Below are 22,735 nucleotides of genomic sequence, written 5' to 3'. Positions count from 1 at the left end.
AAGACGTCGGGTCGGCTGGCGGGGGTTGGGGTCCCCCGCCAGCTGAAGAAATATCTTTAAAGGCGGCAAGCGGACCTTGGCTGGCGGGGGGTTGGGGTCCCCCGCCAGCAAAGGTAAACAACGGCAGCGGGGAGGGTTGACGGTGGTAGGGGGGTCCAGGGCAAAATCTGCGGGGGTCCAGGCCCCTGTGGCCCCACGCAGATACGCCCCTGCTTTCACCAACTGGTAATTTAGTCCCTGATGCAGCCGTTTCAAAGTGAAACATGGCCATGTCGGGCACAGGTGCATAAATCTCTGGGCGCCTTTGGATTTTAAATAAAGATTGTTTATCTTCTTATTACGTCTGCCTTTTGCTTTTATCCTGCACCAGTAAATGTACAGAATACCAGCACTTTTGTGGGCAAGTGTAATGGGCAAAGTGACTGATCACTATTCCGTAAGGGTGAATGTTAAGTACTAGATTCAGTAAATGGTGCTGAAAAAAAATCCACGCAGAGCATTATTCTATAAATGGAGCTCCAAATTCCATGCTGTTTACAGAATAGCGCTTAGATCCAATTTCCATGCCAAACTTTGGGCGTGAGGATTTACAGCAACAGAAACCTGTTAGGCGCAGATCCCTGGTATTCAGTAATACTGCGTGTATCTACAGTGAACATCCCTGACCCGCTCATGCCCCTCCCATGGCCACATTTGGACGGCTTCCTAAAGGAAAAGTCCATAGACTGTTATTTAATGGAATTGGGGAAAATCCACTATTTCTGGGATAAGCAGTATAAAATGTTTTGTACTTTTTTTGGGATCTTGCCAAGTATTTGTGACCTGGATTGGCCATTGTTGGAAACAGGATGTTGGGCTTGATGGGCCTTTGGTCTTTCCCAGTATGGCAATACTTACTGTATGTACCCATATAAGTTGCATGCTATATGATTTGCATGCGGATCTTTATAGAATAGCGCGTACAAGATGCATGTGCAAATCCAAATTGTTGCCAATTAACGCCACTAATTGATTGTTAAAATCCAATTATTGGTGCTAACTGGTTCATTAGCCAATTTAGTTGTGCATGCATCTTACGATAGCACATAATTTTATGTGCGTAAATTTGCACGCCCCTTATAGAATCTGGGGGTATGTGGCACAGCGCATAAATGCAAGGGGGAAGTTCACATGGTTGGAGTATGGGAAATGCATTTACAGAGTAATGTAAGTTACACACACCCCTGCTGCATTTAGGAACCTGCAGTTATGCCAGGTCTGTGGCAGCTGTACCAGGCACATTGATGACCACTGTTCTAAAATGGAATCTGGCCAAGATGCCGTTATAAAATAGGCTCTTACCATGCAGCACTAGGGCACCTAAAAGGAGGAATCCACTTATAGAATCTGCCCCAAATCTGTCTTTGCATCTTGCCACTGGCCACAGCTGAGCCATGGATGGCTCAGTTGAATGAAATACAGCTGCCATGGGTTATATCCACTTGGCCTTGGCCTGGCATTCAGCAGACACGAAATGTTAGCAGATGGCACTGCATACTGCTTCTTACGCAAAAACACATAAAAGGTTGTTGTATCAGTCTGCAAACAGATGCACCCAAATGTCCAACATGAAGTCCATAACTGTGTTGTATTTATCAACTCATTTCTGCTAAGTACACAGCAGCAGACTGCAGAGAACAGAATTGTGATCAGTACTTCGCAGCCTGGTAAAGAAGTAAGGCAGTCTGCGTAACAACGGTAGAAGTTGGCAGGCAGTAACTCCTTTGTAGCCAGGGGCAGTGGAACATCTTTTTGGTCAAAGAGGCCAAACAAACCAATCTCCAGCCTTACCCCCAAACTCTCTAGCTGTTGATGCTGTATGGGGCAAAATATTGTTGAGACCATGGTCACTGTGGCCTATCCCATTCCACTGTCTATGTCTGTAACAAGCAACAGAGTCCATATAAAGATCAGGTTAGCCGCCTGGGTGACAGCCAGAGGAGGCAACAAAGGCAACTAAGTGAGAAATGTATGACAGCAAATCTGGATTTTTCATGTAATGAGAAAAGTAGTTCTCTCTTGGAAAGGAATCATAGCTTTCAGGGAAATTGCCAGCTTTAGTTCCCTGTTAATCACTGTCTCTCAAGTTCAAACAGCCCATGGATAAAACACACCATATTTATGCATCTATGCTGTACCAGAGAATGATCACATTGCAACAATTTCACACCGAACTTGTAAACGTACATATGACTGCTGCGCTCTACAAAGTTTTCACTTTCAACTTTCATCATCATTATTGTGGATAATCAGAAGTGTGAGCCAAGATTAGAAAGTTTACTGTGGTTCATTGGTTTATGCACAAAATAGAAATGATCGATATCTCCCTTTCTCTCGGTCTTCCTCAAAAGTCCAGCTCCTCCATCACTTCCATGACAATAGTCCGTGGGCCAGTCAGAATGAGGTTACTCACGGTCTTGTAGTCGACATGAAGGACGTTGAGTCCATTCACACAGACAACAAACTGGCAGACCTAAAAGAAAGCAAACGTATGTGTTTTTATTAGTTACATCTCAGGACTCTCCCTAAAATGATAACATGGTCCATGCTGAATCTTTGACTGATACTACTGCGTATCAGTTCTGTATCTCTATTAGATGCATGGAGCACTGTACAGATACATATAACAGCCAGTCCCTGAGTGGTGGAGCTTCCATCTAATCAATATACATTAACAAGACAAATAAGAGATTGGGGAGAATTTATTTATGAGAGTTAACAAGGTTAAAGTTAACAGGGCTATTGCCAGGTACTTGTGACGTGGATTGGGCACTGTTGGAAACAGAATACTGGGCTTGACAGACCTTTGGTCTATCCCAATGCAGCAGTGCTTAAGGGTGTAATCAATAAAAGCCAAAGCTGAAGATAGAAAGGATATGGCCAGACAGGGGATGTAATGCACCAACTTAAGAAATCATACAGTGAAGAAACATGAACAAGTAAATACATTTTTTTACCCTCAGGTGATTATATGCAATAGTAATATAAATTAGTTAAGCGTTCTTTATTACTTATAACAGACCAGTAAATTTAAGAGAGGTACGGGGACCAAGTAGTAGAGACCCTAGGCTGGTTTTGGCCCGTAAGCCATAATTGCCCCAAGCCTGTATTAAAGAATTTATCAATCCATATATCTGCTAACATTACTCTGCAAGTGCTCAAGTTTCTACGGCTGGTAGCTGAGAGTTACCCTTAGCAGCGTTTATAGAAATAACCGGGCAGGTTAGATGGCCAATAGGTATTTATCTGATGATATTTACTCTGTATCTATAAATCTGAAGCAAATTAGCTACCATCAGGCTCATGGTGCCAACTCTGATATTTCTTAACCCAAAATGACAACATATGCAAGCTTACTCTGACTCATCTCCCACCAGTTCTCACAGCAACCACACGTCAAAAGTGCAGGGTGCCTAAGTCTTATGCCACTTACAAACTCGTTCATTGCTCATGCCATACGACAGTGGTTCCCAAACCTGGTCCTGGAGGCACACCAGCTAGTCAGGTTTTCAGTATATCCACAATGAATATTCATGAGATGGAGTTGCATGCAGTGGAGGCAGTGCATGCAAATCTCTCTCATGAATATTAATTGTGGATATCCTGAAAACCTGACTAGCTGGTGTGCCTCCAGGACCAGGTTTGGGAACCACTGCTTTATGGTAAACGTTGGTTTGCACTGGTCACAGGGTGTTTCTCATTACAAGACCCTGAGTCCCTGGAACATCCTAATACTAACATAGGTTCCCTTTCATTATTTGATGCAAACCCTGTAAGTAAGAGTACGTGAGGAGTTGTGTTATGTTTTGATGACTTACCTCAAAGTAACATACTTGCATATTTCTAATAAATTACAAGGATACTAGGATTTTCTCCACTTTCAAGCACATTTCGATACCTCCTTATCTCCAAATTATATGCTGCTATCAGAGGCTATTTAATTTAGTCTTACTGTAAAAAAATATTGTAGGATTTATTTAGCTCACACCTTTTTCCAAGGTGACTTACATTCAGGTACCAGAGGTACTTTCTCTGTCCCTAGTGTACTCACAATTTAGGTTTGTACCCAAGGCAATGGAGGGATAAGTGACTTGCCCAAAGTAACAAGGAGCTTTAGTGAGATTTGAACTGTGTTCTCCTGGTTCTCAGCCCACTAATCTAACCATTAGGCTACTCCTCCACTTACACCTCTGTTTTCTGATTGACTTATAACAGCAAGCATTATGCATGTTACAACAAATTTAGTATGACTATCCATAAACCTGAGCCACCTACGGTACACAATGTTCTCACTGAGCAGCTTCCAGATGTGTAAGAGTTCTCTGCCAGCATTCCTGCTTGTGGGGGTGGTGCTATATGATATCGCAGTTTCAATCGTGAGGGACAGGAAGGTCAACATTATTTAATTAGCACCATGACTGCAGTAATGCTTCAAAACCCATAACTCATCTGCTTAGGGGCTGGCCCCTTTCCCTACAGATAAAATTTGGCTGTGTAGCCAGTTAAATGGCCCACTCTTATCCACAGAAGTGCTGAAAATAGCCACCTCAGCGAGTTATGTGTTTGCCACCTGCCAGGAAACACATAACTCACTTTGACTATCGTAGTATCCTCAGCATATAAAGATATCTTATAATCTGTTCTCCTTGCTTGTACTCTTTTTAATATTATGGGAGGTGGGGCTGGTGGTTGGGAGGCGGGGCTGGTGCTGGGCAGACTTATACGGTCTGTGCACTGAAGAGGACAGGTACAAATCAAAGTAGCACTTATGAGTTTATCTTGTTGGGCAGACTGGATGGACCGTGCAGGTCTTTTTCTGCCGTCATCTACTATGTTATCATGTTACTATATTTCGCAGGCAGAGGGTTTTACAGCCAATGCAAACAGTAGGGGGTTTATGTTTATTTATATTCCTCACGCTCTCTTACCCACGGGGTTTGCACCAAATAATGAAAGGGAAGCTATGTCAGTATAAGGATGTTCCAGGGATCCAAGTAACATGGAAAACAGTTGTGCTTGAGAAACGCTGAAGTTTGGTCATGCCTTGAGACAGCTTTAAAGCAAAACTTTGGCCATAGTCGGTGTGATTTATTAAAGTGTATAAGCACTCCATTTTTTTGAAAGCAAAGTCATCAGACTTTGTTTGTGTTTTGTCACGTTTAAATAGATCCAGAAATTGTATGCAAATGAAGTTTTAAGAATTGTTTTGAAAGGGTTTTTTTATGCCTGTGGTGAGAAGTTACCCTGGTAAAGTCCTTTTCACCCTATCAGCTTGTGCAATGGGTGGAGGTCAGGGTACTGCGGTTTTTTTCCCTTTCAAGATTTTTTTGTATTCCATGAGTAGTATTTGAACTTTGGAAAGTACTTTAGGCCTATTATATGGAAGAATATTTTAAAGAAACTCTTCATCCTCTTTATTATTGAACATGTATTATATTCTGTGGTACAACCAAAGCAGTTTACATATTACATACAGGTACAGTGGGTATTTTCCTGCCCCTATTGAATTCACAATCTAAGTTTGTACCTGATGCAGTGGAAGGATAAGTGACTTGCTCAGAGTTACAAGGAGCCACATTGGGAATCAAACCTGATACCCCCAGTTCTCAGCCCACCACAATGACCATTAGGCTACTCCTCTACCCTGTTTAGTCTTCCTGAGTAGACTAAACCTCTCAGCTTATAACCAAGTCTTGAGGGCAATGGGGATGGGACTTAATTTTATTCCTTGGATTCAGGTGTTTTATGAAGACTGGCAAGCCTGCCTCAGGTTGAACGGGAACCACTGAGATGTTCTGCTTGGAGAGGGGAAAAGGCAGGGATCCCCTCTGTCCCTTCTTCTATTTGCTTTGGTTACAGAGCCCATGGGAGAAGGAATAGACCACATCCAGATGTGCCAGGGACGCACGCTGTTTTAGACCTGCCCCCAGAAGCCTTTCTTTCTCCTTCAACTTAGCATTAGTTCCAGGCAACAACTGTCCTTGTTCACTCTCCCAGGATCGTCAATCTCCAGCTGTTGCCGTTCACCTCCGGTTCCCTTTTTATCACTCCGGGCCGCTTCCTGCTTCTTTTGCACTTTGTCAGTGCCTCCTGCAATTCAGCCTGCCTCTTCTTTGCTCCTGCCCGTCCACCAACCATTGTTCATCACAGCAGCGCCCTTGGGCCTTAGAACCTTATCTCCTGGTCGCTGCAGCCATCGTTTAGGGAGCTGGTGTGGACAGTTAAGAAGCAGTTTTCAATGCTCCTAGCAACATGCTATTCCGGCTTGGCCAGTCCGGTCACTTCACATCTCTTCCTGCCTTCAAGGGCTCTTATCCTGGCCTGCTTCTTTCTCCTGGTCTGGATGGGTATTTCACCTGCTTCCCATCATGGATTGCCTTGCAGACAGTTGTACAAGCTACTCTGAACCGTCTTAGCATCCGGAGTCTAACACAGACCAGCCTATCTCTGACTGCCATCTTCAGAATTTCCACATATTACCTACAGTCCTTCCTACTAATCTGTCCATAGCCCTTTTTTAGTCTGTCTTGCCCTCTCCCTATTTTTTCTAACTCTGTACCTTCTTTCCTCTTTCATGAAATTGTATTTGTAAAACAACTGGTCTGGCTGTTGCCTTATCGGTACATTGTAAGCCACTTTGATTCCGCATCCCTGTGGAAAAAAGGTGGATATAAATGTGCAAATAAATAGAAAATAAATAAAATGAAGGTGGGGCAGAGAGTTGGAAAAGGGAAGAGGATGGCTTCTATCTCTGTGGTGAAATTGGAAGTGGGAAAAACATGGAAAAATGCAGAGATACAAAAGCTGGGTAGTATACTGTAATTGCAATGCTGGAGCTTCATAGATTAAGTGAGATGGTAGTCTATAAAAATCATACTCTGAACAAATTTAGGGAGGGATGAGGATCATACATGGAGAAAGAAATATATCTTGGTTTGATTTATAGGTTAAAGGGCTACAAAGCAGAGAGGGAGGGGAAGGCAGTGGCGTAGGAAGGGGTGGGGCGGTCCACCCCGGGTGCACGCCGCTGGGGGGGTGTCGGCTCTGCTTGTTCAGTGCTCTCTCTGCCCCGGAACAGGTTACCTCCTGTTCCGGGGCAGAGAGAGCAGGGGAACCAACGGAGCTGACGCAGCTCCCAGCGACTGCACTTGGGGCGGAGCGGTCCTCCCGCCCGCCCCCTTGGTAAGACTGCACTCCAGGGGTGGGGGGTACGTTCGCGTTCCGGGGGGGGGTGCACCGTGCTACACCCGGGGGGAGGGGGGCAGCGGCAAACCGCTCCGGGTGTCAGCTGCCCTAGCTACGCTTCTGGGGGAAGGGACGGGTGGGAAACATAAACAGTTCAAACCTTTTTTGGCATGTTATAGTTCGTGTAATGATGAAGTGGAGTAAATAAATATTTCAGTGCTGGAAAGAGAATACTACATGGAATAGCCTACATCCATAGTATAGGTAATGGAAGTCTCATTATGCTGCTATGTTGATATTTTGCTATATTGATTCTTCTTTGTGTTAATTGTGTTTTAAGCAATAAATTAAAAAAAAAATTTCACTGCCAACATTTCCTGCAGACAGGAAGTGTGGGGCAGCAGATATGAAGCTGTTCGGGGTTGCACTGCTAGCAAAGACATGTTTGAGGGTGGAGCGGGGGCAGGGCATAAGCAGAAGGGGGCAATGCCGAAATCTCCCACTTAAACAGGGTGTCCAAGAAGAATGTGCAAGTAAGAGTCACAGTGCCTATTTTGCTTTTGTACTTGTAGGCTGCGAAGCTGCAACTGAAATTGTTACCACTGAACTGTTCTGATGTGGAAAAACCTTATCCCAATGTTAACTTCAGAACAGCACAACCATGTCTGCTGTGTCTCCTTGTACCATGTGCCCTGAAGCAGAAAATCTCTCAAACACACCCCCTCCTTGAAATATCCATGGACTGACCACTTGGAAACAGGATGCTTGTCTGATTTGGGACCCTGTTTACAAAGGTGGGCTAGCGTTCGTTGGCATGAGCTAAAAATTAGTGCATGCCATGTAGACGCCCATAGGAATATTGTGGGTCCCTACACAGTTAGCGTGCGCTATGTTTTAGCGCGCACTAATGAACGCTAACGTGCCTTTGTAAACAGGGCCCCTAATGTGGTAAATCCTTACGTCTGAAGAAGTTTTATGCGTCTTAGCACTGGCATTGAGTAAGCCCCTTGTCTCAATTGGAATTATTCTATTAGCCAGTACCTTTTTGAATATGTTTATATCATTATTAAAGCAATTGACTTGTAATTAGCATTTCAGTTGCTGTGTGGCTCACTAGGTTTGGCATTCCCTACCTCAGTTAATTAAGAAAATGTGTCCTGGTTTCAGTAGCTGGATTCCACACAAATCGTTCACACAGCTAAAAAAGAATGACAGTCTTCCACTCTCTGACTCAAAATAAACATGTTCTATTATAACAGCGATGAATTCTTCTGGAGAGGCTATATGCTGTCAGTGCCCCTCAGATCAAATCCTCCAGAGCGATATTAACTGCCAGATTCTCCACAGGTCGCCCAAACTGGGCACACAATTTTGCATGCAGATCCCAAATCTGCAAGTAAACTAATCAGCTGATGGGGTGATAATCAATTGCTCTTTTTAGTTGGCAGGAATTAAGGACTTACGCGTGGATCAGCCCTGTGCTTCTATAACATGCAGCTAATTTTCATACCAATGGTCCATCAAGCCCAGTATCCTGTTTCCAACAGTGGCCAATCCAGGTCACAAGTACCTGGCAAGATCCCAAAACAGTACCATACATTTTATGCTCATTATCCTAAAAATAAGCAGTGGATTTACCAAGTCCATTTTAATAATGGCTTATGGACTTTTCTTTTAGGAATGTAGCTAAACCTTTTTTAAACCCCGCTAAGCTAACTGCTTGTTACCACATTCTCTGGCAATGAATTCCAGAGTTTAATTACACACTGAATGAAGAAATATACTTTCTCTGATTTGTTTTAAATTTACTACTTTGTAGCTTCATTGCGTGCCCCCTAGTACTAGTTAGGTACGAAATGCAGAGTGCCCTTTACAGAATATTAGTTTAGTGCAGATCATCCTGGTGCCTAACTTTGGGTGCCATTTACTAACTTCCACCTAACTGCCAGCACATTCCTTTTCCAACCACAATTATTGTTTAACTAAGCATTTTTACTACAGGAGACTATTTCAGTTGTGTGATTCCCCTATGTGCTCTGTTCAAAACGGTTGTTTACAAAGTCTAATCACAAATATTCATAAAATGTTAAGGTAGAGCTGGGGGAAAGTGGAATCTTGCTACGTTTTGTGACTTTACCAGGTTATTCTGATTTGGAATGACCACTATTGGAAACTGGATACCGAGACATGTTGGACCCTTGATCTGATCCAGTTAGGCAAATCTTATGTTCTTAATATCAAATTACTCAAACAAAGGTATCAAGATAGTAACATAGTAGATGACGGCAGAAAAAGACCTGCACGGTCCATCCAGTCTGCCCAACAAGATAACTCATATTTGCTGCTTTTTGTGTATACCCTACTTTGATTTGTACCTGTGCTCTTCAGGGCACAGACCGTATAAGTCTGCCCAGCACTATCCCCGCCTCCAAACCACCCGCCCCTCCTCCCAACCACCGGCTCCGGCACAGACCGCACAAGTCTGCCCAGCACCATCCCCACCTCCCAACCACCAGCCCGGCCTCCCAACCCCGGCTCCGGCACAGACCGTACAAGTCTGTCCAGCACTATCCCCACCTCCCAACCACCAGCCCCGCCTCCCAACCCCGGCTCTGGCACAGACCGTACAAGTCTGTCCAGCACTATCCCGCCTCCCAACCACCAGTCCCGCTGCCCACCACCGGCCCTGGCACAGACCGTACAAGTCTGTCCAGCACTATCCCCACCTCCCAACCACCAGCCCCGCCTCCCAACCCCGGCTCCGGCACAGACCGTACAAGTCTGTCCAGCACTATCCCCGCCTCCCAACCACCAGTCCCGCTGCCCACCACCGGCCCTGGCACAGACCGTACAAGTCTGTCCAGCACTATCCCCGCCTCCCAACCACCAGCCCCACCTCCCGATCCTGACTAAGCTCCTGAGGATCCATTCCTTCGGCACAGGATTCCTTTATGCTTATCCCATGAATAAATTGCTGAAGCATCAAATTGTATCAAAAAAGTATTTTCCAAATGCAAAAAGCATGAGCTGTTTCATCAACTACTCATCAGTTCAACGGAGTAGATCCCCAACAGCAAAGTATACAGTCAGATAACCATCTGATTCAGTGCTCATTTTGAATAAATGTCTGCTTCAGACATCTGTTGTCTGTAACATGCATGATAACCTATGAGTTCAAAGACAGAGTACGCCATGGTGTAGTGTCTTCCTCAACAGCGTATTTTTACATTTAGTGACAAAAACAATGCCAGAATTCAGGAGGCCATGGACGTGAAGGAGTGGCCTAGTGGTTAGGGTGGTGGACTTTGGTCCTGGGGAACTGAGGAACTGAGTTCCATTCCCACTTCAGGCACAGGCAGCTCCTTGTGACTCTGGCCAAGTCACTTAACCCTCCATTGCCCTATGTAAGCTGCATTGAGCCTGCCATGAGTGGGAAAGCGCGGGGTACAAATGTAACAAAAATAAATAAACACAGGGGCAAGAAGAAAGAACAAAAATATAGAGCATTTCTACTCAAATAAAAACTTTCACACTTAAAAAAAAAAGAAATGGAGGGGGTACCCTACATGGAACGACAGATCCGATCTGACGAAGAAGGGCAACCTTCGAAAGCTAATCAAGAAATGTATTAAGTTATGTCCAATAAAAAAGGTATCATCTTATTTTCTTTTCCATGTTTTATTTTGTTTGATTTCTATTGATAACCTTTAAGAGTGGACTAACACGGCTACCACACCTCTCTACTATCCCTAAAAACAAAATGAGAGGACCTGTAAGAAGCAACAGGTAGAACCCTAGCCACTATTTTGGGCAGACTGGATGGACTATGCTGCCAGGTTAAACCCTTGTGAATATCTGCCCCTAGGTCTCACTGCATAAAATGGGACCTCTAGTAAAATACGTGTTAACAGTAACACATGTTAATAACCATCCCCTTAAAGGACCTGCATGATCCATCCAGTCTGCCCAACAAGGCGACCAGAGCCACACCTCCTGCGTTGTGCAGGTTACACTCCTTCATAATTAAACATTGGGCAGTTGGCAATTTGTCACCATGGCTATCGTATACTTAGCTAATTTGCAGGTTATACTTTTATATCATTGTGGAAAATGCTAGCACCTTCAGTTAGAAAATGCATATGTAATCCCCCATTATGATTGGGATTACTAGACTAGTGGTAGCCCTTCCCTGGGGTCGCTGGGGGGAGGGAATTGGTTGGTAATTGAGAGTGTGAAGCATAGCCCCATGGGGAATGTCTGTTGCAAAGTGCTGAAGGAAATGTTCCTGGTTGTTTTGGCACCACACACACATATATATATGTGGTTTACTCAAGGATGTATCTGGGCGTTTAAACGAGAGTCCTTTTTGGGGGCTTGTTTATTGTAATTTATATGCCCGTGAAGCCAAGGGTGTGGTCGTCCAAGTGCTCGTCAGGGACACCCTTTTTTTTTCCATTATGGGCCGAGGACATCCATGTGTTAGGCACGCCCAAGTCCCGCCTTTGCTACGCCTCCGACACGCCCCCATGAACTTTGGCCGTCCCTGCGACAGAAAGCAGTTGGGGACATCCAAAATCGTCTTTCGATTATACCGATTTGGACGACCCTGTGAGAAGGACGCCCATCTTCCGATTTGTGTCGAAAGATGGGTGTCCTGCGAAGTTGGATTCACCATTCCGGAACAGAGAAAGTTCTGCACAGCATAGCAGTCAATATTTTAATGCACCAGTGAGGAGGTTCTCATGGCCTGGAGTGCATCCTGACCACCCCCTTTCTTTTTGTATGAGACATTAGGTCACTGAAGGAAAGATAGATAAAGGCAGCAGATAAACAAAGACCCGCAGCTAGCAGAGTTCATGCTGCCATTTTGCCATGTCCCCCACAACTGTCTTTTATGATCATGATTCAGATAACACTGCATGAAACTAAAGACCACCAGACTGGAAACACTAGATCTAGTGCTTTTTATTTTATCTCACCGGCATTATGGAATTCATTACCACAGTATCTCCGGCTTGAAACATCATGTGTCCTTTTGTGCTTCATTTAAAATCTCACCTTTGTCAGCAGGCTTTTACAGTGTAGGCCTGAGTTCATTCTGCAGCGGGAGACGGGGTGTTAGATGAAAATGTGTTTGGATTTTGTTATGAGTTATTTTGCTTTACATGTATGCTTTTATCTATCTTTCCTGTATGATTGAATTATGTTTGAATGGTAAAGGTAGTTAGGTCTTTCCTTTCTAAAACTGGCGTTCTTTTTTGTTTTTATTGTTATTTTATTTGTACACCACTTTGATAAGATTACAACAAGAGTGGTATAGCAAATTTTAACAATAAATGATAAACTGTAGAAAGTATGTTTTCAAACAGACCATGAATAAGCTGTGTGTTATCTGTTGCCAAAGGATGTGGTCAAGGTAGCTAATAGTGGGGTTTAAAAAAGATATGGACAAGTTCCTAGATGAAAAGTCCATTAAAAAATCATTAGCCGGGTAGATTTGGGAGAGCAATTGCTTATTCCAGGAAATGAGTTATAAAAAAAACAGATCTCCTTTTTGGGATCTCCCAGGTGCCAATGGCTCGAAGTGGCCACTGTCAGAGACAGGATGTTAGACTTGATGAACCTTGGTCTGACTAGCACAGCTTTTCTTGTATTCCCATATCATACAGAACAATTCAAAGACCCTTTTGGAAGACTGGGAAATATGTTATGGGAACATAAGAAAAGCAGTGCTAAGTAAGAACAAGGTTCATTGAGCCCAGGCCAGAATGAATGTTCTGAACCAAAAAGTTTTACTTAAACTTGAAGCTTTCAAGTAACAGGGGCAACTATTTACAAGCAGAGTCAAAGCAAAAACAGTTTCAGCTTCTTTAAGGCTCTCTGCTGTCTGGATGCTGCCTTAGAAAACCCTTAGTTACAAAATCCTCATCTGGTGGTTTCATTGCCAGAGGGAACTCTTTGTAAGTTTCTTTATCCTTGTAGATCTTCAAGAACTATCCTCTGATCCATTCTTGCTCCTCAGGTCTTTTAATATCTTTCCCTCTCTTCTGTGGATGCGGTGGTGGTGGGCTGGTTCCCCATTCCAGATAACATCTGAGGCAAGTACAACAGTGTAGTCAACTCAGGTACTGCTCCTGTCTCCTTTTCTCCAGGTGCACTGGCTGGGCTAGCCAGAGACCCTCTTCCCTTTACTTAATGATGCAATGGCCATGGAAGCAGGAGCCAAAGCAATGAAATTCAAACTGGCCTGGGTATTTATACCAGCACAGTTTCCCTCCAAGGAGCCCCTCCTCCCACAACTGTCCGTCATTATAGTTTATTAAAACTTGATATACCATTCATACCAAACTAGTGGATCTTGGCGGTGTACAATAAAATTTACCACACAGAACATAAGAAATAGAATGTCATTAAAACATAGGATAGAACAATCATTCAATACAGGTCCTATCAGCCGGCCCAGGAGCACCACTATCCAGCTTATTTTCGAAAGAGAAAGACGCCCATATTTGACCCAAATCGGGAGATGGGCATCCGTTTCCCGTGGGCGCCCAAATCGGTATAATCGAAACCCGATTTTTGGCGTCCTCAACTGCAGTCCGTCATGGAGATGAACAAAGATCACGGGGGCGTCGGAGGCATGGCAATGGCGGGACTGGGGCGTGGTTATTGGCCGAGGAGAGATGGGCGTCTTTAGCTGATAATCGAAACAAGAAGGGCGTTTTTGACGAGAATTTTGTCCACTTTATTTGGACCCTTTTTTTTCAGGTCCAAGTCTCAAAAAAGTGCCCCAACTGACCAGATGACCACTGGAGGGAATCGGAGATCACCTCCCCTGACTCCCCCAGTGGTCACTAACCCCCTCCCACCAAAAAAACCACTTTACAAATATTTTTCCCAGCCTGTATGCCAGCCTCAAATGCCGTACCCACCTCCATGACAGCAGAATGTGTTCTATCCTCTGACAGCCTTTCCCTGGTTCTGATGTGGGTCTCGGGTGAGTGTGACACCTTTTCTGTTAAGGGCACTGCAGAGTCACATCAGCAATGCATTGTGGTGGGTGTAGGGTATTGGGCTCCGTGATTCCACTAGCTTGTGGCAAATGCTCACGAAGTTGGTAGTTGGTAGGCTCTACTCCCATAGTACTTTTCCCTCTGCTTACTGGGTCAGAGTGTGCCCTGTTTTGTTTCCGGTAGTCCATGAGGTAGTGGCCATTTGTGTAAGACACTTTTAGATCCCTTTCATGTGTTAGCCACGTTACAGCACTTAGTTCTTACTTTGAATGTTGCTGAAAGAGGGCATTGTACACCATTCTGCCAGTGTGGACCTACTGCTAATCTCAGTACCAGCGAGACTCGTTGCCAGTGGGGCACAACCTCTGATCTGCAGTTAACTGTGAGTAAAGGTGCTTATTCAAATAAAGGACGTTTTCAGTGAGTTAGTCTTCAGGTGTGAACTGCTGTGCCAAGGTTATACAGCAGCAACAAGTCCTGTCCCTGGAGCACTTTTAGTGGGTACTGCAGTGCACTTCAGGCAGGCAGACCCAGGCCCACCCCACCACCCGTAACACTTGGGGTGGTAAATGGGAGGCCTCTAAAACCCACTGTACCCACATGTAGTTGCCCCCTTCACCCCTAAGAGCTATGGTAGTGTTATACATTTGTCCCTCCCACGACCAAATGGCTTGGATTGGGACGTTTCTGAGCTGGGCGTTTTTAGTTTCCATTATCGCTGAAAAAAAAAAACACCCATCTCAGAAAGGACCAAATCCATGGTATTTGGTCCATCCAAACCGTATTTTCGAAACGAAAGATGGACTCCCATCTTTTTTCGATAATACGGTCTGTCCCGCCTCTTCACATACCCGTTTTCGGACATAGACGCCTATGGAGATGGGCGTTCGATTACGCCCCTCCACGTCAACCAAATGCAAGCTGAAAATAATAAGTTTTCAGGGCTGATTTAAATTTTGTAAAAGACTGTTCGCCTCATATGTATAGGGGTAGATCGTTCCAAACTTTAGGCAGGCCTGTCTGAGATTTGGAAGAACTGATCTATTAGAATACAAAAAGCGCAGGTTACGAGTTGGTGTGCAGTACCCAAGTAATAAGCTTTGCTAAGGAGAGCCAGCTTCTTGTTTCAGAAGCTGTGGGTGTATGCAAAAGTTAAAGTCCAGTACCCCAGTTGAGCCATTAGGGATCTTTGTGATCCTTAATAGAGCAGCACCCGTGGAGGGGCATAATCAAAATGGACGCCCAAGTTTTGCTGAGGCCGTCCTCGCAAAACATCCCGATGGAGGGGCAGGGAAACCCGTATTATCGAAACAAGATGGATGCCCATTTTTCGTTTCGATAATACGGTCGGGGATGCCCAAATCTTGAAATTTTGGTCGTCTTTAGAGATGGTCGTCTCTAGACTTGGTCGTTTCAGATTTTCGACAATAATGAAAACCAAGGATGCCCATCTCAGAAACGACCAAATGCAAGCCAATTGGTCATGGGAGGAGCCAGCATTCGTAGTGCCCTGGTTCCCCTGACATGCCAGGCACCCTACGGGGCACTGCAGTGGACTTCAGAAATTGCTCCCAGGTACACAGCTCCCTTACCTTGTGTACTGAGCTCCCCAACCCCCCTCCCCCCCCAAACCCACTACCCACAACTGTACACCACTACCACAGCCCTTACGGGTGAAGGGGGCCACCTAGATGTGGGTGCTGTGGGTTTCTGGTGGGTTTTGGAGGGCTCGCTGTTTCCGACAAATGTAACAGGTTGGGGGGGGGGGGGGTATGGGCCTGGGTCCGCCTGCCTGAAGTGCACTGCAGTACCCACTAAAACTGCTCCAGGGACCTGCATACTGCTGTGATGGACCTCAGTATGACATTTGAGGCTGGCACAAAATATTTTTCAAGATATTTTTTGAGGGTGGGAGGGGGTTAGTGACCACTTGGGGAGTAAGGGGAGGTCATCCCCGATTCTCTTCGGTGGCCATCTGGTCAATTCGGGCATCTTTTTGTGCCTTGGTCGTAAGAAAAACAGGACCAGGTAAAGTCGTATAAATGCTTGTCAGGGACGCCCTTTTTTTTCCATTATGGGTCGAGGATGCCCATGTGTTAGGCACGCCCAAGTCCCGCCTTCGCTACGCCTCCGACACGCCCCCGGGATCTTTGGTCGTCCCCGCGACGGAAAGCAATTGGGGATGCCCAAAATCGGCTTTCCATTATACTGATCTGGGTGACCCTGTGAGAAGGACGTCCATCTTCCGATTTGTGTCAGAAATGGGCGTCCTCTTTTGAAAATAAGCCTGTAAGGATCTCTACGTGTCTATGGATCTGTTTCTATAGAAGTTGGAACTAGAAATCCATTAGCTCGACCTGTGTCTTAACATAGAACTGTATGCTTATTCTACCTTGGTACCTTAAATCAAATGTGACATGGAACTAGTCTATCGGCAACAAGCAGACGGCTTAATAAAAAGAATAGACAAGTAGTTCACCCAAAAACTATTGGTTTGATAAATAATTTACTCAAATCTTAATCTTGATTTGATCAGAGGGGGAGAAAAAGTCTCACAATATCACAGGGGCTTACATGTGGATTTCTACATTAACTCAACATCTGGGTCATGCCCTCCTGTGGCTCATATAATCATTGACAAAACCCTCTCCTTCCAAATGTCGATTTAGAGTTATTTCATGTTTTTAATTTATTTTTCTGTTTTTTATTCCTCTTGTACTGTAACTCTTCAATGTATAGTTGCTCTTGAGGTGGCAAGTGAAAGGCTATAAGCATTAAACATGAAAAGTGCAATCACTTATCTGTGTCTCTATCAGCTCAACGGATGTTGGGTTGATGTAGAAACCCCACACGTAAAGCCCCTGTGATATTATGAGACTTTTTCTCCCCTCTGATAAAATCAAGATCAAGATTTGAGTAAATTATTTATCAAACCAAGAGCTTTTGGGTGAACTACTTGTCTATTCATTTTAAGTATTCTACCTTGGTAGGCATTACTGTGATATAAAGCATGATAACATTGACATCTGGCTGGCCTGGATTTGTCACCTTCCTACCAATATTCTTTCAGCCTGTTCTTCCATACCTTTGTATGGGAGAGATTACTAGAGACTGCTATCCAGACACATGAAAGCTGCTTAAATACAAGGCGTGTTGTGTGCCTCAAAAATAATTCCTCTTCACCCCCTACCCTCCACCCCCAGCGTAGCACCAGAAAGTCCACAGAGAAACTTTTCACTTTCAATAGGCTTATTCATATGTAAAAGAACAGGCCCGCATGCCTGCACATTTTTTTCTCCATGACCGTAAATTTAAACTGCTGGAAAACGTTATAAGTTGACAGCTGTGTGCTCAGTGCTGTAAATATCTCCACTAAAAGCCGAGTGGCTGAACTACTGGGCAGCGTGGGAGCAGGCTACGATCCAGTATTTCTTGAACAAAAACCACATTAGGTCCCCAGATAATTATAGCTCTCCCTTGCTTTAAAGCCTGATTAATGCAATGCTGAATTCCAAGAAAATACTTTCAGAGAGGCAGGAAAGCATCTCACTTGCTTAATGAACGCTGTTTTAAGTCGATCTGTGAATGCAGCACTTCTAATTTATGCCTCTATTGCTATGTCTCCGTCTTTACTTTTGCCTCCATATATATTTTATGCTTCATATTTTTATAGGGGTCAATATTCAGCCAGTGGCATTGAACGTTTTGCTGACCGCCGCTGGTGTTATTCTCAGATATTCAATGCCAGACCGTGTCCGGGCTTTGATATTGACTATCCGGTTTATTTGGTACCGGCTAAGACATGCATGGCTGGTTAAGTTAATATTCAGAACTTAACCACCCATGGGTAACCGCATAATAGATGGGGCTGTGTTTTATGCGGACCCATTTATGTGGTTATCCTTGCTGGTTAGACAGCTGAGGGGAGATATGATAGAGGCATGATGGAGTGAAACGGATAGACGTGAATCGCTTGTTTACTCTTTCCAAAAATACTAGGCCTAGGGGGGAACGCAATGAAGCTACAAAGTAGTAAATTTAAAATGAATCGTAGAAAATATTTCTTCACTCAGCATGTGATTAAACTCTGGAATTTGTTGAGAGAACGCGGTAAAAGCAGTTAGTTTAGCGGGGTTTAAAAAATAGTTTGGATATCTTCCAAAAAGAAAAGTCAATAAGCCATTATTAAAATGAACTTGGAAAAATCCACTGCTTATTTCTAGGGTAAGCAGCATAAAATGTATTGTACTGTTTTGGATCGTCAGTTGCTTGTTACCTGGATTGGCCACTGTTGGAAACAGGATACTGGGCTTGATGGACCTTCAGTCTGTCTCAGTATGGCAACACTTATGTACTTATGCCTTTAGATTGTAAGCTCTTTGAGCGGGGCCTGTCCTTTTATGTTAAATTGTACAGTGCTGCGTAACCCTAGCAGCGCTATAGAAATGTTAAGTAGTAGTAGTAGTAGTTATGTACTAAATATCGGCACTTAACCGGCCAAGTGCCGACTCCACCTCAAGAATGCCCCCAAAATAGCAGGCTTTAACTTAGGCACTAACCGATTATTTTCAGAGGCGATAACTGGTTTAATGCCACTGAAAATTTGCAGATAGCCCTGAAGAAGCAATTTAACAGGTCAGTGGCCGTTTCTGGCTGGTTAAATTGTTTTGAATATTGGCACGATCCCTTTTTATGCTTACACCCTCCATTTTAAAAATACCCTTCCTCAAGTCCGTTTCCTGTTGTGCTTAGTCTGCTGTATTATTGGGGTTCAGGTTAAGAGTCAGCACAAGGCCCCTCGATATTCAAAACTACTTAAACGGCCAGGAATAACTCCCGGCCGGTTAAATAGCGTTTAAATGCCTAATCGCAGATATTCAGCAGGAAATATCCAGTTATCTTCTGCTGAATATCCCATCACGCGGATATTCGGCACCAAACCAGCTATGTTGGGCAGTCAGTATAGGCCACTTAAATAGCAGGTCTATCTTTGACTGCTAAAAAGTTAAGTGGTTAGCGCTGAATAACGACATAGCAGGTTAATTTTTTAGCGGCTACAATAAACCTGGATATTCTATACCGGTCACTGGAAATGGCCTGGCATTGAATATCTGGGTTTAATGCTGGTGGAAAAACAGCAAATGCATTGCCCGCTGCTGGCTGAATATCGGGGAAAGTGGGTTTCCCCCTTCTATTCCTTAACTCATTTAGATTCATACTGCTGGGTACAGTAAAAATGCTTCTACCACAGTCTTTCTCTTCTTCTTGTTCCCAATCATAAAGCTGAATATCTAAGTCTGCCACTGACTGCCAGAATTATCTGGAAATTATTAGGCTTCATTGGCTCCCTGTGGTTTGCGGAATTAGATTTAAAATATTGTTGCTAGTGTTTAAGGCCTTACATAATGATGCACCTCTGGTTATTTCTTTGAAAATGTATTGCCTTGTTAGAAATTAGAGGTCCCAGGGAAAATGTTTTAGATGTTCCCTCATTTCACCAGGTTCATCTGGAGGAAGATCATTCCCAGGCGTCTTTTATAACTGGACAACAATGTGGAACAAGCTTCCTCTAGAGCTGCGGCAGGTAACGTCTCTTCTTCAGATTAGAAAACATATTTATTTCAGAATGCATTTTTATTAATGGAGTTGTTTAAGTTATACAGGCAGATAATTGATCTGATTTCATTTTCTTTCTTTTTTTTATAGGCAGTAGAATGATTTGGTTTTAGTTAGTTGTGTTTGTTTGTACAGTTTATTCTGTATTTTATGTTTTATATCTGTTTTATTATAAAGTTTAGATTGTTTGGATAATGCAGGATACAGCAATTCCATATATGCCGGAATTAGAAATTAACTTCTTAAAAAGTTACAGACTGCGCAAAACATGGCTGCCCAGCTAATTTGCAGATTGCCACGATACACAAAAGCTACACCTCTTCTTTTCAGATTACACTGGCTTCCAATAAAATTAAGAATATCATTCAAACTAAGCATATTCGTTTACCAGATTTTATATGGTATGATGTGGTATGTCACCATCCTATATGAATAACCTTATTGACCTACCCTTGTGAATGCTTCTAAAACAATGGTACATTTCCCTAGATGTAAGAAATTAATCTATAAGAACATTCATACTGCCACCTTTCCCTACCAAAATTGCAAAATTTGGAACTCCTTACTCAAACAGCTCAGACCCACAGTTAATTACAAGTCATTCCATAGTCAACTGAAAACTCAATTCAGCTGGGAGGGGGACCGGAGAGATAGGTATACAAGACTTTGGAGAAAAGAGAATAGGGATGAAGGGGCAATTTTTGGTTTCACATTCAAGCACCAGGTAGGTATGCAAGTGGGGGGGAGAAGGGCAACATGGCTATCAAACTAGGTCACCATGCCAGAGGAGGGGGTTCATTTTAAAAGCAGACAATTTTTAAATATATTGGCTCCCTGAGAAAGTGTGATGTTCCCAGCTGCAGCAAGGGCAGGTGAGAGAGGTGAATGGGAAGGGTAGGGGGTGAAAGGGAAGGCATGTGCACACACATACACATACCTAATTACCCATCCCCATCCAACAAGGGGGCAGAAACAGGGCAAAGAGAAAGGCAAGAGGCAGGGCTCTCAAAGTGACAGGGCTGTTAAGTTCTGACAAGTCTATCTGACACAGTCCTAGAAACTCTACTGCCTGTCTGCCCCTTTCAAATCATCATTTCAAATCATTAAGAGTCAGACTTGTCTCCTCCCCTCTAATCATCCACAATTGGACAAAGTTTGAGAGGGAGCCTTCAACCCACAGCTCTGGGTGATTTGAAATATCCTGCGTGTTCCATCTCTTTTAAAGTTAAGAACCCTATTCCTTGTGTCAACTGCAAAAATGTAAAGCTTTCCTCTGCTGTATTGCTCATGCTTTTTTTTTTTGCTCTCTGTATGTACAGTAAATAATATGAATATTTTGTTATGTCCAGAGAGCCACTAGCAAAGAAAAATAATCAGACCTTCAATTGTAGGACTGCGGGCCGTTTTATTATGGCTACTACTGTGCAAGCAGCAAACCGCTACCAAATTGTTCAGTTGGCCTGCCTGTCAAATTATCTTCCGTTTTTCAAATGTGCTGTAAAATCTTGCGAGTTGATTAAGGGGGAACCACCAGAGTTTGTCTCTTTGGAGAATCAGCCACAGAAACAACATCCACTTTCATTATGCTTTCTAGGGAAAAAAAACCTGCTTCCAATATGGTATTTAAGCTTTACTTTAAAAATATTCTGGCAAATTAAAGCCTTCCTGCACTAAAGAGAGTACACAGCTTTTGTTTTTACTGTAGATGAGATAAACTCAGTCATATGATCGACTGCATTTATGGGCTGATTTCATTTACTATTTTGATTGAGAGAGTTTGCATAGTTAATCCTAAAAGTCCTGCAACCCTGAAGTAGGCCATGGTGTGGGGGTGTGATTTGTGTTCTGTGCTGAAGGGGGGGGGGGGAGGAGGTCACAGCTGTTCTGCCGCTAAATCTTTTCTTTGTACGTGATAATGTCCAAGCCAGAAGCAGAGGTTGTAATGTGTACAACTCTAGTTCTTGTTTCACAGGGGCAGCTGAAATTAAGACTACTATGCGCATGATTGGGCACAGCTGTAAGCAGTCAGAAACCAGCATGAAGAGAAATATTTCCTGTCCTGCTGGGCGCCGGAGGCTTGCTCAAAAGCAATCTGCCAAGCACATCTTAGTAAGTTGCTTATACATACTACATCCTATGAACTCCAGAAGGAAGCCCTCTTTGAAATAATATAAATACTACAGTGAGTGTTTGCAGTAAATTTGAGAGACTGAGATCACATTCCACATAAGGCTGTTGCCCAGTGAGCATAAGGGCAGGTTACTATTAACAATTCTTGTACTAGTAAGCTGGGAGACCAAAAGGCACTATAAATCTACTCATTCATTCAAACCACTTCTTTCTCCCAATAAGTCAGTCTAGACCAGAAAGTGCAATTCCAATCACAAAGGGACTGACAAACTTGCATGATAAAGGAAACAAATGTCTGGTCTCAGCATAATCTATTTATAATCACATTATAATCATAAAGATAATATCCAACATTTACAGTCTCTATGATAGTAAATCTGTTGAAGCCTTTACCTTGGAAGAGGTTTTTTTTTTACAAAATGTTCTTTACAGCTGCTCTCTCGCTTGGGACTCTGCTTCCAGAGAGGGACTGCTATGAGTTGATGGCTTGTCAGGGAGCTGGGTTCTTTGAGCCTGCAGGTACACACTTCCCTTCCCCTACAGGATGCACTATTGGGATTCTCTGTTCTGATGCTTCTCCTGGATAGGTGCTTTCCACTGCTCTTCTCCTTATTTCTCCTCAGAAGGCAATATTGGTGGTCTGATGCCTGTTCCAGTTCTGCCTATAGGTTCTGTTACTACTTCCTCACTCCTTTCCTGCGGTACTGGCTGTTTTACTCAGCCATAACTCCCCCTTACTTAATGGTACAGTG

The 22,735-nt window shown here is 43.7% G+C and overlaps 1 protein-coding gene across 3 annotated transcripts in view; it reads right to left on the bottom strand.

Moving 5' to 3' along the window:
* Positions 1–1,094: 1,094 nt before the first annotated feature.
* DEPTOR (DEP domain containing MTOR interacting protein) overlaps positions 1,095–22,735 on the bottom strand; it is a 146,978-nt gene continuing 125,337 nt past the window's right edge. For all 3 annotated transcript variants that reach the window (XM_030218535.1, XM_030218553.1, XM_030218544.1), the window contains exon 10: positions 1,095–2,512. In XM_030218535.1, coding sequence (XP_030074395.1) covers positions 2,384–2,512 — 129 coding nt within the window. In that variant the 3' untranslated portion in view covers positions 1,095–2,383. The remainder of the gene's footprint in view (positions 2,513–22,735) is intronic.

The sequence above is a fragment of the Microcaecilia unicolor genome, chromosome 1 (assembly GCF_901765095.1).
Source record: "Microcaecilia unicolor chromosome 1, aMicUni1.1, whole genome shotgun sequence".
NCBI lineage: Eukaryota > Metazoa > Chordata > Amphibia > Gymnophiona > Siphonopidae > Microcaecilia > Microcaecilia unicolor.
This window is presented reverse-complemented; position numbering and strand designations above follow the sequence as displayed.